General features: G+C 43.9%; 1 protein-coding gene and 1 long non-coding RNA gene across 2 annotated transcripts; one reads left to right on the top strand and one right to left on the bottom strand.

Annotated features, from left to right (window-relative positions):
- Positions 1-11608: 11608 nt before the first annotated feature.
- LOC125118004 (ferritin heavy chain-like) lies at positions 11609-12087 on the bottom strand (the record flags this gene model as incomplete). Its single annotated transcript, XM_047764184.1, has 1 exon — positions 11609-12087. A coding segment is annotated over one exon (372 nt), but the record flags the coding sequence as incomplete, so codon positions are not given.
- A 5-nt stretch (positions 12088-12092) lies between these two features.
- LOC125118709 (uncharacterized) lies at positions 12093-14105 on the top strand. Its single transcript, XR_007132882.1, has 3 exons — positions 12093-12161; positions 12936-13271; positions 13919-14105. It is a non-coding gene; the product is annotated as an uncharacterized LOC125118709 (long non-coding RNA).
- Positions 14106-15252: the final 1147 nt, after the last annotated feature.

Raw genomic sequence — 15252 nt, 5'->3', positions numbered from 1 at the left:
GCAGGATTTCCTCCTTCTTCGTGGCTGAGTAATATCCTGTTGAATGTATGTATACCATGCCTTTTGTCCTTTCATCTGTAGATGGACACTTAGGTTGTTTTCACGTCTTGGCTATTAGAAATACTGCTGTTAGGAACATGGGGATGGGGACAGATGCTCTTTAATACAGTGTTTTCACTTCTTTCTAAGTGGAATTGCTGAACCATATGATAGTTAATTTTTGAGGACTTAACATACTAATTTCCATACCAGCTGTACCAATTCATAATCTCCCCATCAGTACACAAGGGTTCCTTTTTCTCAGCATCCTTGTCAACATTTGTTGTCTCGTCTTTTTTGTTGTTGTTGTTGTTGTGTTGCTATTTCTTGGGCCGCTCCCGTGTGGCATATGGAGGTTCCCAGGCTAGGGGTCCAATTGGAGCCGTAGCCACCGGCCTACGCCAGAGCCACAGCAACGCGGGATCCGAGCCGCGTCTGCAACCTACACCACAGCTCACGGCAACGCCGGATGGTTAACCCACTGAGCAAGGGCAGGGACCGAACCCGCAACCTCATGGTTCCTAGTCGGATTCGTTAACCACTGCGCCACGATGGGAACTCCTCTTGTCTTTTTGATCCTAGTCTTTCTCACATTTATGAAGTGATATTATGATTTTGATTTGCATTTCCCTAATTGTGTTGAACATCTTTTCATGTACCCTTTGGCCATTCATATATCTTCTTTGGAAAAATGTCTATTCTGGTCCTTTGCCTATTGTTATTTTTTTTTCTTTCTTTTTTTTCCCTTTTCTTTCTTTTTGGCTGTTGTATGAGTTCTTTACATACTTTGGATATTCACCCTTAATCAGATGTTTGGTTTGCAGATATTTTTTTTCTCCTTCTGTAGATTGTCTTTTCATTTTGTTGATTGTTTCTATTGCTATGCAGAGGCTATTTAGTTTGATATAATCCCACTTCTTTTTTTTTTACGTTGTTGTGCTCTAGGTGTCATATATATACAAAACAATCATTGCCAACACCCATATTAATATGGGAGCTTTTCCCCCATGTTTACTTCAGGTAGTTTTATGGTTTCTGGGTTTCTATTACAGTTTTTTTTTTTTTTTTTTTTGTCTTTTTGCTATTTCTTGGGCCGCTCCCGCGGCATATGGAGGTTCCCAGGCCAGGGGTCGAATCGGAGCTGTAGCCACCGGCCTACGCCAGAGCCACGTCTGCAACCTACACCACAGCTCACGGCAACACCGGATCGTTAACCCACTGAGCAAGGGCAGGGACCGAACCCGCAACCTCATGGTTCCTAGTCGGATTTGTTAGCCACTGCGCCACGACGGGAACTCTTCTATTAAAGTATTTAATCTATTTCCAGTTAATTTTTGTGAGTGGTATAGGTAGGGGTCCAATTTCATTCTTTTACATGGGAAGATTCAATTTTCCCAGCACCATTTATTGAAGAAAGTGTCTTTTCTCCATTGAATATTGTTAACTCCCTTGTCAAATATTACTCAGCTATATATACTAGGGCATATTTCTGGGTTCTTGATTATGTTTGATTGGTCAAAATGCCTGTTTTTATGCCAGTAATACACTGTTTTGATTGACTATAGCTTTCTAATATAGCTTGAATTCAGGAAGTGTGATGCCTCCTGCTTTGGTCTTTTTCAGGATTGCTTTGGCTATTCAGGGACTTTGTTGGGACCAATTAAATTTTCGGATTTTTACTTCTACATTTGTTAAAAAAAAAAATCCCTTAGACTCTTAACATGTATTGCATTAAAACTATGGATGGCATGGAAAGCATGGAGATTTGGGTACTATAAATTCTCGTGTTCTGTGAACAAGGGATACCTTCTAGTATTCTTTATTTATTCTAATCTTTGTCGTTAGAGATTACAGTATAGAGATCCTTTGCCTGTCTGGTTATATTTTTATCTAAGTACATTCTTATGCTTTTGTAAACGGGATCATTTTCTGTATTTTCAGATAATTGCCTCTTAGTGCATAGAAGTGCTACTGATCTTTGCATGTTAATTTTTTTAAATGTTACTTGACTGTAGCAGATTTACAATGTTGTGTTAATTTCAGGTATACAGCAAAGTAATACAGCTATAATATGCATATGTTTATTGTTTATTAACATTCTTTTCCCATATGGGTTATTATAGACTATTGAGTATAATTCCATGTGCTGTATAGTAGATGCTTCTTGGTTATTTTATTTAGAGTACAATGTAAATGTTAATCCCTACTTTATCCCTCTGCCCCTTTCCCCTTTGATAACCATAAGTTTTCATTCTATGTCTGTGCATCTATTTCTGTTTCGTAAATAAGTTCATTTGTATTATTGTTATTTTTAGGTTCCACATATAAGTGGTATCATAAGATACTTGTATTCTCTCTACCTGGCTTACTTCACTAGTATGATAATGTCTAGGTCCATCCAGGTTGCTGCAAATGGCATGATATTAATTCTTTCTTATGTCTGAGTTATATTCCATTATATATATGTACCCCAGCTTTTGATCCATTCTTCTGTCAGTGGATAGTCAGGTTGTGTCCATGTCTCGGCTATTGTAAAAGTGCTGCAGTAAACTTAGGGGCCCACTTTCTCTTTTTTTTTTTTTTTTTTTTTTTGATGATGGTTTTTCTCTGGAAATATGCCCAGGAGTGGGATTCCAGGATCACGTGGTAGTTGTATTTTAAGGCTCCTCCCTACTGTTCTCCATAGTGGCTTCACCCACTTACATTCCCACCAACAGTATAGGAGAGTTCCTTTATCTCCACACCCTCTCCAGCCATTTATTGTTTGTAGACTTTTTGACGTTGGCCATTCTGACAGGTGTGTGAGGTGATACCTATGGTTGTTTCGGTTTGCATTTCTCTAATTAGTGATGGTGAGCATCCCTCCACAAGCTTTTGGCCATTCTCTGTCCATCTTTGGAGAAATGTGTATTAGATTTTATGCCTGTTTTTCAATTGGATTGTTTGTTTGATTTTCAACTGTATGAGATGATTGTATTGTTTTGAACACTTTGTCAGTTGCATCATTGGCAAGTGTTTTTTCCCCTTCTGTGGGTTGTCTTTTGCTTTGTTCATGGTTTCCCTTGCTTTGCAATGGCTTTTAAGTTTAATTAGGTCCCATTTGTTTGTTTTTGTTTGTATTTCCACCACTCTAGAAGATGAATCCAAAAAGATAGTGCTGCAGTTTATGTCAGAGTGTTCTGCCTTATGTTTTTCCCTAGGAATTTAGAGTATCTGGGCTTAAATTTAGGTCTTTGATCCGTTTTGTTTTATTTTGTGTGTAGGGTTACGCAACATTCTAACTTCATTCTTTTGCATATAGCTGTGGAGTTTCTCATCGACACTTACTGAAAGAGACTGTTTTTTTCTATAGTTTGTATTCTTGCCTCCTTTGTCATAGCTTACTTGACTGTAGTTGTGTGGTGTTTTTTGGCCATCCGTATATCTTTAGAGAAATGTCTGTTTAGATCTTCTGCTCATTTTTTTTTTTTTTGTCTTTTTGCTATTTCTAGGGCCACTCCCGTGTGGCATATGGAGGTTCCCAGGCTAGGGGTCCAATTGGAGCTGTAGCCGCCAGCCTATGCCAGAGCCACAGCAACTCGGGATCCGAGCCGCGTCTGCAACCTACACCACAGCTCACGGCAACGCCGGATCGTTAACCCACTGAGCAAGGGCAGGGACCGAACCCGCAACCTCACGGTTCCTAGTCAGATTCGTTAGCCACTGCGCCACGACGGGAACTCCTTCTGCTCATTTTTTAATTGGGTTGTTTGTTTTTTTGATATTGAGCTGTAGGAGGTGTTTATATATTTTGGAGATTAAACCCTTGTCAGTTGCTTCATTTGCAAATTTATTCCCCCGTTCAGTGGGTCATCTTTTCATTTTATTTATGGGTTCCTTTGCTGTGCAAAAACTTCTAAAATTTAATTAGGTCCCATTTTTTATTTTTGTTTTTATTTCCATTACTCTAGGAGATGGATCTGAGAAGATATTGCTTCAGTTTAAGTCAGTGTTCTGCCTATTTTTTCCTCTAAGAGTTTCACAGTATCCAGTCTTACATTTAGATCTTCAGTCCATTTCAAGTTTGCTTTTGTGTATGATGTTAAAGAGTGTTCTAATTTCATTCCTTTGAATGTAACTGTCCAGTTTTTGCACCACTGCTTATTGAAGAGACTATCTTTTCTCCATTGTATATTCTTGCCTCCTTTGTCATGGATGAATTGACCATATGTTCTTGGGTTTATTTCTGGCCTTTCTGTCCTGTTCCATTGTCTATATTTCTGTTTTCATGCTGGTAACATACTGTTCTGAAAACTATCGCTTTGTAGTATGGTCTGAAGTCAGGGAACCTCATTGCTCCAGCTCCATTTTTCTTTCTTTTTTTCTTTTTTCTTTTTTTTCTTTTTGTCTTTTTGCCTTTTCTAGGGCTGCACCCATGCCATATGGAGGTTCCCAGGCTAGGGGTCTAACCGGAGCTGTAGCTGCCGGCCTACGCCACAGCCACAGCAATGCCAGATCCAAGCCACATCTGCGACCCACACCACAGCTCATGGCAATGCCGGATCCTTAACCCACTGAGTGAGGCCAGGGATTGAACCTGCAACCTCATGGTTCCTAGTCAGAACCATGAGGAGAAGCTGCACCATGATGGGAACTCTGCTCCATTTTTTTTTTTTTTTTTTCCTCAGGATTGCTTTGGCTGTTTTGGGGTCATTTGTGTTTCCATACAAATTTAATAGGGATTGCATTTAATCTTGGTTACCTTGGGTAGTATAGTCATTTTGACAATATTGATTCTTCTTGCATGTTAATTTTGAATCCTGCAACTTTACTGAATTTGATGAATTTGAACAATTTTTTTCTGGTGGAGTCTTTAAGATTTTCCTGTATATAAAATCATGTCATCTGCAAATAGAGGACAATTTTACCTTTTCCTTTCAGATTTCTTCTGGGTGGGTGGGTGGGGGGGAAATAAATAATCAGTGTTTTATTTTTTTATTGAAATGTTTTAAATGTTTAGAAGTATAGTTGATTTACAATGTTGTGCCAGTTTCTGCTATACAGCAAAGTGACTCAATCATACACACACACTCCTTTTCTTATATTAACCTCTATCATGGTATGTCCCAAGAGACTGGATATAGTTCCCTGTGCTATGCAGTAGGACATCATTGCTTATCCATTCTAAATGTGATAGCTTGCATCTGCTAACTCCAAACCCCCAGTCCATCCCATTCCAACCCCCTCTGCCTTGGCAACCACAGGTCTATTCTCTTTGTCAGTGAGTCTGTTTCTGTTTTGCAGATAGGTTCATTTGTGTGATATTTTAGATTCCATATATGGGATATCATATGGTATTTGTCTTTCTGACTTACCTCACTTAGTATGATAATCTATAGTTGCAACTGTGTTGCTGGAGATGGAATTATTTTGTTCGTTTATATAACTAAGTAGTATTCCATTGTATTTATGTACCACATCTTAATCCTTTCTTCTGTAGATGGACATTTAGGTTGCTTCCAAGTCTTGGTTATTGTAAATAGTGCTGCAGTGAATATTGGGATGCATGTATCTTTTTGAATAATAGCTTTCTCCAGTTCTGTGGAAAATAACCTGGGTAATGTGATAGCAGTTGCATTAAATCTATAGATTGCTTTGGGTAGTTACAGCCACTTTAACATTAATTCTTCTAATCAAGTAACATGGGCTATCTTTCCATTTCTTTGAATCCTCTTTAATTTCCTTGATTACTGTTTTATAGTTCTCAGCATGTAAGTCTTTCACCTCCTTGGTCAGGTTTATTCCTAGATATTTCATTTTGGGGGGTTGTAATTTTAAAAGGTATTGTTTTTATATATTCATTTTCTAATATTTCATTGTTAGTTTACAGAAATGCCACCAATTTCTGAATGTTCATCTTATATCATGCTACTTTGCTATTCATCCGTTTGAAGAGTTTTTGTGTGGAATCCTTAGGGTTTTCTATATATAGTATCATGTCATCTGCATAGAATGACAGTTTTACCTCTTTTACTCTGATTTGGATACCTTTTATATCTTTTGTTGTCTGATTGCTGTGGCAAGGAATCCAATAAAATGTTGAATAAAAGTGGTGAGAGTGGGCATCCTTGTCTTGTGTCAGATTTTAGAGGGAAGGCTTTCAGCTTTTCTCAATCAAGTGTTATATTGGTTGTGGGTTTGTCATAAATGCCTTTTATTATGTTAATATATGTTCCCTCTATACCCACTTTGGTAAGAGCTTTTATCATAAATGGTTGTTGGATGTTGTTAAATGCTTTTTCTGCATCTATTAAGATGATCCTGTGGGTTTTGGCTTTTCTTTTGTTAATGTGAATGATGTTGATTGATTTGTGTATGTCGAACCATCCTCATGACCTTGGGATGAATCCCACTTAGTCTTTGTGTGTTGGATTCAATTGGCTAAAATTTTGTTGAGAATTTTTGTGTCTATATTCATAAAAAATACTGGCCTATAACTTTCCTTTTCAGTAGTATCTTTGTCTGGCTTTGGTATTAGGGTGATGGTGGCTTCATAGAATGTCTTTGGGCATGTTGCTTCCTGCATCTTTTGTAAAATTTTAAGAAGGGTGGGTATAAGTTCTTTTTTGCTTGGTAGACTTTGCCTGTGAAGCCATCTGGCCCTGGACTATTGTTTGTAGGGAGTGTTTTTATTACGAATTCAATTTCATTTCTAAGGATGGGTCTGTTTAAATGATGTGTTTCTTGATTCAATTTTGGTGAGCTGTATGTTTCTAGAAAGTTGTCCATTTCTTCTAGGTTCTCAAATTTGTTGGCATATAAAATTGTAGCATTCGCTCTCTCTCTCTCTCTCTTTTTTTTTTTGTAATTTCTGCAGTATCCGTTAAGATATCTCCCTTTATTTCTTATTTTGTTTATTTGGCTTCTCACTCTTCTCTTCTTGGTGAGTCTGGCCAGAGGTTTGTCAGTTTTGTTTACCCTTTTAAGGAGGCAGATCTTGGTTTTATTGATTTGTTTTTCTATTGTTTTTTTTTGAATTTCTATTTTATTGATTTCCTCTCTAATCTTTATGATTTCCTTCCTTCTGCTGATGTTAGGTTTTGTTTGTTCTTTTTCTAATTCTTTTAGATGATAGGTTAAGTTGTTGCTTTGAGATGTTCTTTTTTTGACGAAGGGCTGTACTGCTATGAACATCCCTCTAAGAACTGCCTTTGTGGCATCCCATAGATTTTGCATGGCTGTGTTTTCATTGTCATTTGTCTCAGTGTATTTTGTTTCTTTATATTTTATTTATTTATTTATTTATTTTTTCCACTGTACAGCATGGGGACCAAGTGACACATTTTTTTCCCACCCTTTGTTCTGTTGCAATATAAGTATCTAGACATAGTTCTCAATGCTACTCAGCAGGATCTCCTTGTAAATCCATTACAAGTTGTATCCGATAACCCCAAGCTCCCGATCCTTCCCACTCCCTCCCTCTCCCCCCGGGCGGCCACAACTCTATTCTCCAAATCCATGATTTTCTTTTCTGTGGAAAGGTTCATTTGTGCTGGATATTAGGTTCCAGTTATAAGTGATATCATATGGTATTTGTATTTGTCTTTCTGTTTCTGACTTATTTCACTCAATATGAGAGTCTCCAGTTCCATCCATGTTGCCGCAGATGGCATTATGTCTTCCTTTTTCATGGCTGAGTAATATTCCATTGTGTATATATTACCACATCTTCCTAATCCAATCCTCTGTCGATGGACATTTGGGTTGTTTCCATGTCCTGGCTATTGTGAATAGTGCTGCAATGAACATGCGGGTGCACGTGTCTCTTTTAAGCAGAGTTTTGTCCGGATAGATGCCCAAGAGTGGGATTGCGGGGTCATATGGAAGTTGTATGTATAGATTTAAAAGGTATCTCCAAACTATTCTCCATAGTAGCTTTACCAGTGTACATTCCCACCAACAGTGCAAGAGGGCTCCCTTTTCTCCACAGCCCCTTCCAGCACTTGTTACTTGTGGATTTATGAATGATGGCCATTCTGACTGGTGTGAGGTGATATCTCATGGTAGTTTTGATTTGCATTTCTCTAATGATCAGGGATGTTGAGCATTTTTTCATGAGCTTGTTGGCCGTCTGTATATCTTCCTTGGAGAAATGTCTCTTCAGGTCCTTGGCCCATTTTTCCATTGGGTTGTTGGCTTTTTTTGCTGTTGAGTTGTATAAGTTGCTTGTATATTCTAGAGATTAAGCCCATGTCTGTTGCATCGTTTGAGACTATTTTCTCCCATTCTGTCAGTTGTCTTTTTGTTTTCTTTTGGGTTTCCTTTGCTGTGCAAAAGCTTTTCAGTTTGATGAGGTCCCATGGGTTTATTTTTGCTCTAATTTCTGTTGCTTTGGGAGACTGACCTGAGAAAATATTCATGATGTTGATGTCAGAGAGTGTTTTGCCTATGTTTTCTTCTAGGAGTTTGATGGTGTCCTGTCATATATTTACGTCTTTCAGCCATTTTGAGTTTATTTTTGTGCGTGGTGTGAGGGTGTGTTCTAGTTTCATTGCTTTGCATGCAGCTGTCCAGGTTTCCCAGCAATGCTTGCTGAATAGACTTTCTTTTCCCATTTTATGTTCCTGCCTCCCTCGTCAAAGATGAATTGACCCTAGGTGTCAGGGTTTATTTCTGGGTGCTCTATTCTGTTCCATTGGTCTGTGTGTCTGTTTTGATACCAGTACCACACTGTTTTGATGACTGTGGCTTTGTAGTATTTCTTGAAGTCTGGGAGAGTTATGCCTCCTGCTTGGTTTTTGTTTCTCAGGATTGCTTTGGCGATTCTGGGTCTTTTGTGGTTCCATATAAATGTTTGGATTGTTTGTTCTACTTCTGTGAAAAATATCCTGGGTAATTTGATAGGGATTGTATTGAATCTGTAGATTGCTCTGGGTAGTATGGCCATTTTTACAATATTGATTTTCCCAATCCAGGAACATGGAATATCTTTCCATTTTTTACATCTTCTTTGATGTCTTTGATTAAAGTTTTATAGTTCTCGGCATATAGGTCCTTTACCTCCTTGGTCAGGTGTATTCCGAGGTATTGGATTTTGTGAGGTGCAATTTTAAAAGGTATAGTATTTTTTTTTTTTGTCTTTTTGTCTTTTGTTGTTGTAGTAGTTGTTGTTGTTGTTGTTGTTGCTGTTGCTATTTCTTGGGCTGCTCCCGCGGCATATGGAGGTTCCCAGGCTAGGGGTCGAATCGGAGCTGTAGCCGCCGGCCTACGCCAGAGCCACAGCAACGCGGGATCTGAGCCGCGTCTGCAACCTACACCACAGCTCACGGCAACGCCGGATCGTTAACCCACTGAGCAAGGGCAGGGACTGTACCCGCAACCTCATGGTTCCTAGTCGGATTCGTTAACCACTGCGCCACGACGGGAACTCCAGGTATCGTATTTTTATATTCCTTTTCTAATATTTCATTGCTGGTATACAGAAATGCGACTGACTTCTGAATATTAATCTTATATCCTGCTAATTTGCTGAATTTATTAATCAGTTCAAGGAGTTTTTGGGTTGAGTCCTTAGGGTTTTCCATGTATAGTATCATGTCATCTGCATACAGAGACAGTTTTATCTCTTCTCTTCCTATATGGATGCCTTTTATTTCTTTTGTTTGTCTAATTGCTGTGGCTAGGCCTTCCAAAAGTATGTTGAAGAGCAGTGGTGAGAGTGGGCATCCCTGTCTTGTTCCAGATTTGAGTGAGAAGGCTTTCAGTTTTCCCCATGGAGGATTATATTTGCTGTGGGTTTGTCATAAATGGCTTTGATTATATTCAGGAATGTTCCCTCTCTACCCACTTTGGCGAGGGTCTTGATCATGAATGGATGTTGGACTTTGTCAGATGCTTTTTTCTGCGTCTCTTGAGATGATCATATGATTTTTGACTTTTTTGTGTGTTAATGAGGTGTATGACGTTGATTGATTTGCGTGTGTTGAACCATCCTTGTGAACCTGGGATGAACCCTACCTGGTCATGGTGTATGATCTTTTTGAAATGTTGTTGGATTCGGTTGGTAAGATTTTGTTGAGAATTTTTGCATCTATATTCATCAATGATATTGGGCGATAGTTTTCATTTTTGGTATTATCTATGTCCAGTTTTGGAATGAGGGTGATGGTGGCATCATAGAATGTCTTTGGGAGTATTCCTTCTTCTTCCACCTTTTGAAAGAGTTTAAGGAGGATGGGCATCAATTCCTCTTTATATGTTTGATAGAATTTGCCTGTGAAGCCATCTGGTCCTGGACTTTTATTTGTAAGGAGTGTTTTTATGACCTCCTCAACCTCATGGCTCCTAGTCGGATTCATTTCTGCTGCGCCACCATGGAAACTCCAGAGGCTAAGTTTTTAAAGGGGAACAGAAAAGAAAAAAAACCCATAAAACCAAAAACAGATCTATTTTCTTAAGAATCTCTCTCTCTCTCTCTCTTTTTTTTTTTTTTGTCTTTTTGCTATTTCTTGGGCCGCTCCCGCGGCGTATGGAGGTTCCCAGGCTAGGGGTCAAATCGGAGCTGGAGCCGCCGGCCTACACCACAGCCACAGCAATGAGGGATCCGAGCCGTGTCTTCAACCTACACCACAGCTCACGGCAATGCCGGATCGTTAACCCACTGAGCAAGGGCAGGGATCGAACCCGCAACCTCATGGTTCCTAGTTGGATTCGTTAACCACTGCGCCACGACGGGAACTCCCCTCTCTCTTTTTTAAGTGGGAAATTTCTTTCTCCATAGTCATGAAAATAAGTTAAAAAACTAAATCTTCTCCACATCCTGAGAGACCAGGAGGCCACATGAAGGTCAGGAACAGGCTGCCTTGGGGCCCCTGGGTGTGGACCCAGGTGGCCACAGTCTGCAGTGAGGTCACAGTCCAGGTGGGGTCAGCACCGCTCTGGGTGTTTCATCACCTCAGCCCACCTTCTCAATGTTGGCCCTCCTGGGCTTGGCGCTGGTTGTGCCGTATTCTCTCTCTGCTCTTTGGTGAGCTTATCCAGTCCCATGACCTCAACAGCATCTGTGTAGGCTGACGTCTCCCCTGTGTGTTTCTACACCTGACATCCCTCCTGAGCTCCAGATTCATTTTTTTTTCTGGCTACCTGTGTGACTCCACTGGGGTGTTTCACAGGCCTCGCGGATTTTACATGACAGGCCTTCCCCACCCTTCCACCCCAGTTGTGCCCCCTAGCAAAAGACCGTAATTAATGAATAGCACCCAGGCCAACCCCAATCATGATTTTCAGGCCATGTTTTAGACTGTAACTATGCATAGGCACCAACATTCATGGGGGGCCGCAGACCACCTTCCACCCTGCAGTATTTGTAAGGGGAAGACTGATTTTGTTTTCCAGGGTCCCATGGAACACCTCCTCCCTCCATCTGTGGAGATTCTGAGCTGCACGTGGACAGGGCACGTGTCGGTGGTGAGACTCATGGATGCCCGTTTGAAGACTTAAAAGGTGAGACACTGGCACACACATAGCAACCAGAGACCTTTATTTACTGAAGAACCAGTAACTTTACGGGAAGAAATGGCACAAGGGAAAGAAGGAAGACCTGAGTGAACTTTGTCTGCAAGGGCAATATTGTGGGGGCCACGCGGGCATGGTGGCCTTGGACAGTGGCCCCGTGGCTCCGGGGAGGGCAGTCCAGGGTCAGTCCTTCTTGCGGCGGTCACCCAGGGTGAGCTTCTCAAAGAGGTACTCGGCCATCTCAACCTCCGGGGCCCCCATCTGGCTCAGCGTGGTGACATGGTCCCCCAGCTCTTTGATGAACTCGACCTGCTGGTCCAGGTAGCGACTCTTGAGGAAGTGACAGAGCTGGGCGTCGCTCTTGCGGGTGGCCAGCCGGTGCAGGTCGAGCAGGCTCTGGTGGACGCGCTTCTCCAGGTGCAGGGCGCACTGCAGGGCCTGGAGGCCGCCCCCCGAGGCTTCCAGGTCGGGCTTCTGGGTGCGGAAGCGGAGGCGGCCCCCGCGCCGGTTCTGCAGGCTAATCAGCTCCTGGGCGCGCTCGCTATGCTCGGTGGGGAGCGGCGCAGGAAGCAGCGGGCCAGGGGCTTCGCGGCCCCGTCCTCGTGGTCGAAGGAGAAGGCCATGACCAGGTAGCGAGGAGGCGTGCAGCTCCAGGTTGCGTGGCATTGAGGGCGGCCTCGCACTCGGGGTGGAAGTTCTGGCGCACCCTGCGAGGGCGGCGTGATCACAAGGCCGGGCGGCGGGGGCGCCAAGGCGAAGGGGAAGGCGGCGCGGAAGGCGGCGCGGAAGCGGGGGCTGCGGGCGGGCAGCGGCGGGGGCGCCGCGGTGCCGGCCGCCTCGGAGCGTCCCCAGGGCGGGTGATGGGGAGGGCCGGGGCCCGGTGGGCTCCGGGCCTGGCGGCGGGGTCCTAGGGCGCCGGCTCTGGGATGGACCGGAAGCCGCGTGGTTGTGCGGCGCGGGCGAGGGGGGCTTGGGGGACCGTTACAGGAAGTGGGGCGAAGGGCGAAGGGGCGGGGTCGAAGGGGGCGGGGTCGAAGGGGGCGGGGCATGACCCCTGTGGGGCAGGTTCCTTGGAAGCCTGCGGTTTTGACTTGAGCACCTGGAATCTCTTAAGTTTTTAACTTTGCAGTTTTATTTCCAAAGGCTTTCTCTTGTTCTCTAATTGTTCCCTTTCTAGCACCCAGTTCTCACTTTATAAACCCACTGTCTTCCTTAAAATTCTGAAAACATGAATTTGGATTTTTTTGGTGAAGCTCTCCCTTGTGTCCTGTATTATATTGGTTTTTTTTCTCCAAAAATAGTTCGGTTTGTTCATCATGATCTTCTCTTTCATTTTCTTCAAATATCTGGCGGATGTTTGTTCGTTCATATTTTGGAGTAAAGGACTCATTTGGTTGGCCTAGGTGACTAGCATGGCTGTGAGCTACAGCTTGAAGTCCATGTCATTAAGTCTTCTCCGAATGGAAGCGTGGAGTGTGTCCGTTGGGAGTGGTCTCTCTCTGGGATACATGGGTTGGAGCTTGCAGGTAAGATAGGGAGCATCTCCAAGGCCAAAATCTTGTCATTTTCTGACACTGGAAGACTTCTGTGTATCTCTTCTAGGTAGATGTGTCCTTCCATTTTGTTTCTCTTCTGCTGCACACTCTTCCACACTTATCTCACACCTGCTCCTGAGCCATTGAATGATGTAAGGAGACTATCGTCCCATCACTTGCACCATCAGTGTGCACTGGATCTTGGTAAGAACAAAAAATAAAAATGCACTGTGTTAAGCCAGTAGGACTCAGAATATTTGTTAGAGCAGTTAGCCTACCCTAATTACCCAGTCAAGTGAAGTTCTGGATGACTACGTGTTATATGCATGGGTATAAGTGACTAGGAGCTTACAGCACTTCCTCTTTGTGGAAGTGCAGATCCAGAAGTTAAAAGTCAAGGTAGAGCTGAACCATCATGCTCTCTTTCTTTGGCTAAATTCATCAATAATGTATATCAGCTCCGCCCCCTTTGCCCTCATGGAGAGTGGACGAAACCTCCCTGGATTGCAGGGAAGAAGTGTTTCCACCTCCTTCCGGGCTGGTCTTCAGCTGCCTGACCTAAAGCCAACGGCAGGAGGCCCGAGGCACAGGAACCGGGGCTGGCTGACCCCTGAGCCGTCAGCGGTGCTGAGGGAGATGCGGGTCAGGTGGGGGGGGGGCTCCCCCCAAGAACCAGGTAACCCGAGGACGTGTGTGTGGGGGCCCGCTCCCCAGAAGAGGAGGATGCCCTTCCAGGCGGTGGCGCAGCTAAGGAGGTGGTCCAGGCATTGAGCCAGTCAGTCTGCCCTATGGACGGTGAAGCCCGGAGCCCCGAGGGGGCCCCCATCTGCCGTGTCTCCCGCCCACAACAGCACGCCGGGCGCTGAGCACGTGGTTCCCGGAGCCCTCTTCCTTCCTTGGCAAAGAGTACAGAGAGAAAGGAGCCGCAAAAGCGGCTCCGGAAGGCCTGGAACAGCCGGTTGGAGACATCTGCTGGGGTGGAAGATGGCTTCGACTCCCACGTACAGCCGGGGGATGCTTCCGGGAAGGACCGGGTTGGGGAGCCTGCCCCCGGGAGCCCCCGTTAATAAAGGTGACCTGGGAGCCCGTCCCCGTCCTGTCAGCGGCCAACAGGACTTGAGGAGCCCCTGCCAGACCCGCTGATTTCCTGCCCTCTGGCCCATCCTGGCAACCCCTTGGGATAGGTTTGGTTTGAGCATCTCCCACGCGAGGAAACCGAGTCCGGAATATAAACGACTCACCCACGATGATGTGGACACTGGATTAAAGTCCGCGCCTCCTCCTCAGTCACCTGTTCAGGAAAACGGGGTGTCAAGAGGCCAGTGGGTCATGTGCTTTCTTGAGGCCTGTCCCAGCTTTATATAAGGTGCCAGCAAAGAGGTGCAGATAGCTGTTGTGATGCTCTAGCAGCTCAGGAAGGCGGCCCCTGCCCTTCTTGGCAGAGTCCTGACCTTCAGCAAGGCCAGTTTCTCCTCCCCCCCCCCCCGCCCCCCGCGCACGCAGAACAGTCCCTTTTTGGCTCTGTTTCTACTAGAAAATGTGTTTAGCGATTTTTTAAAAATCTTGAAGGGTCGTAGTTTGAGACTGAACACACCGTTTTCCCCAGCGGGCTGCCAAGCCCCCAACCAGGGCCGGGATGGGGCTGAAGAGGAAAGAAGGTGTCTCATTCCTCTCCTGAGCTGGCCAGACCCCCAGCTGGGTTCTTGCTTTACATTCTTCTGTTCTAATGTATAGGTGCTGCTTCCTCAGAAGTATGTGATCTCTCCACCTCTTTCAATGGAGACAATCAATATTTCATCCTAGGGCTAGAACAGAGGCTTGGGCTGCTTTTCCACATAGGACTAAAATAATTTTTCTCGAACATTATTTCGTACCTTGCTCCCAAACTACTGCCCCTTGGTTGATTCTCCAAATAACTTTTGATAGTTGTATATGCGTATTTCCAGCTATACTTTGTGAAATGTTATGAAGGTCATCTCCCCTCTCCATCTCTCAGCACTTCGATGCACATAAATCGCAAATAATTGCTACAGCTTATGTGTACCTCTTTGGCTTAACTGAACCAACACTTCTCAAATGTGGACCATAATTCTTCACACCGGAACTTTTATCTGGAGGGACAGGCGAGGCTGGCATGTCAGAAACCACCCATATTTTGCATTTAGTGGCCAGGGCTGGACTAGGA

This window comes from Phacochoerus africanus, chromosome X, assembly GCF_016906955.1.
Source record: "Phacochoerus africanus isolate WHEZ1 chromosome X, ROS_Pafr_v1, whole genome shotgun sequence".
Classification (NCBI taxonomy): Eukaryota; Metazoa; Chordata; class Mammalia; order Artiodactyla; family Suidae; genus Phacochoerus; species Phacochoerus africanus.
This window is presented reverse-complemented; position numbering and strand designations above follow the sequence as displayed.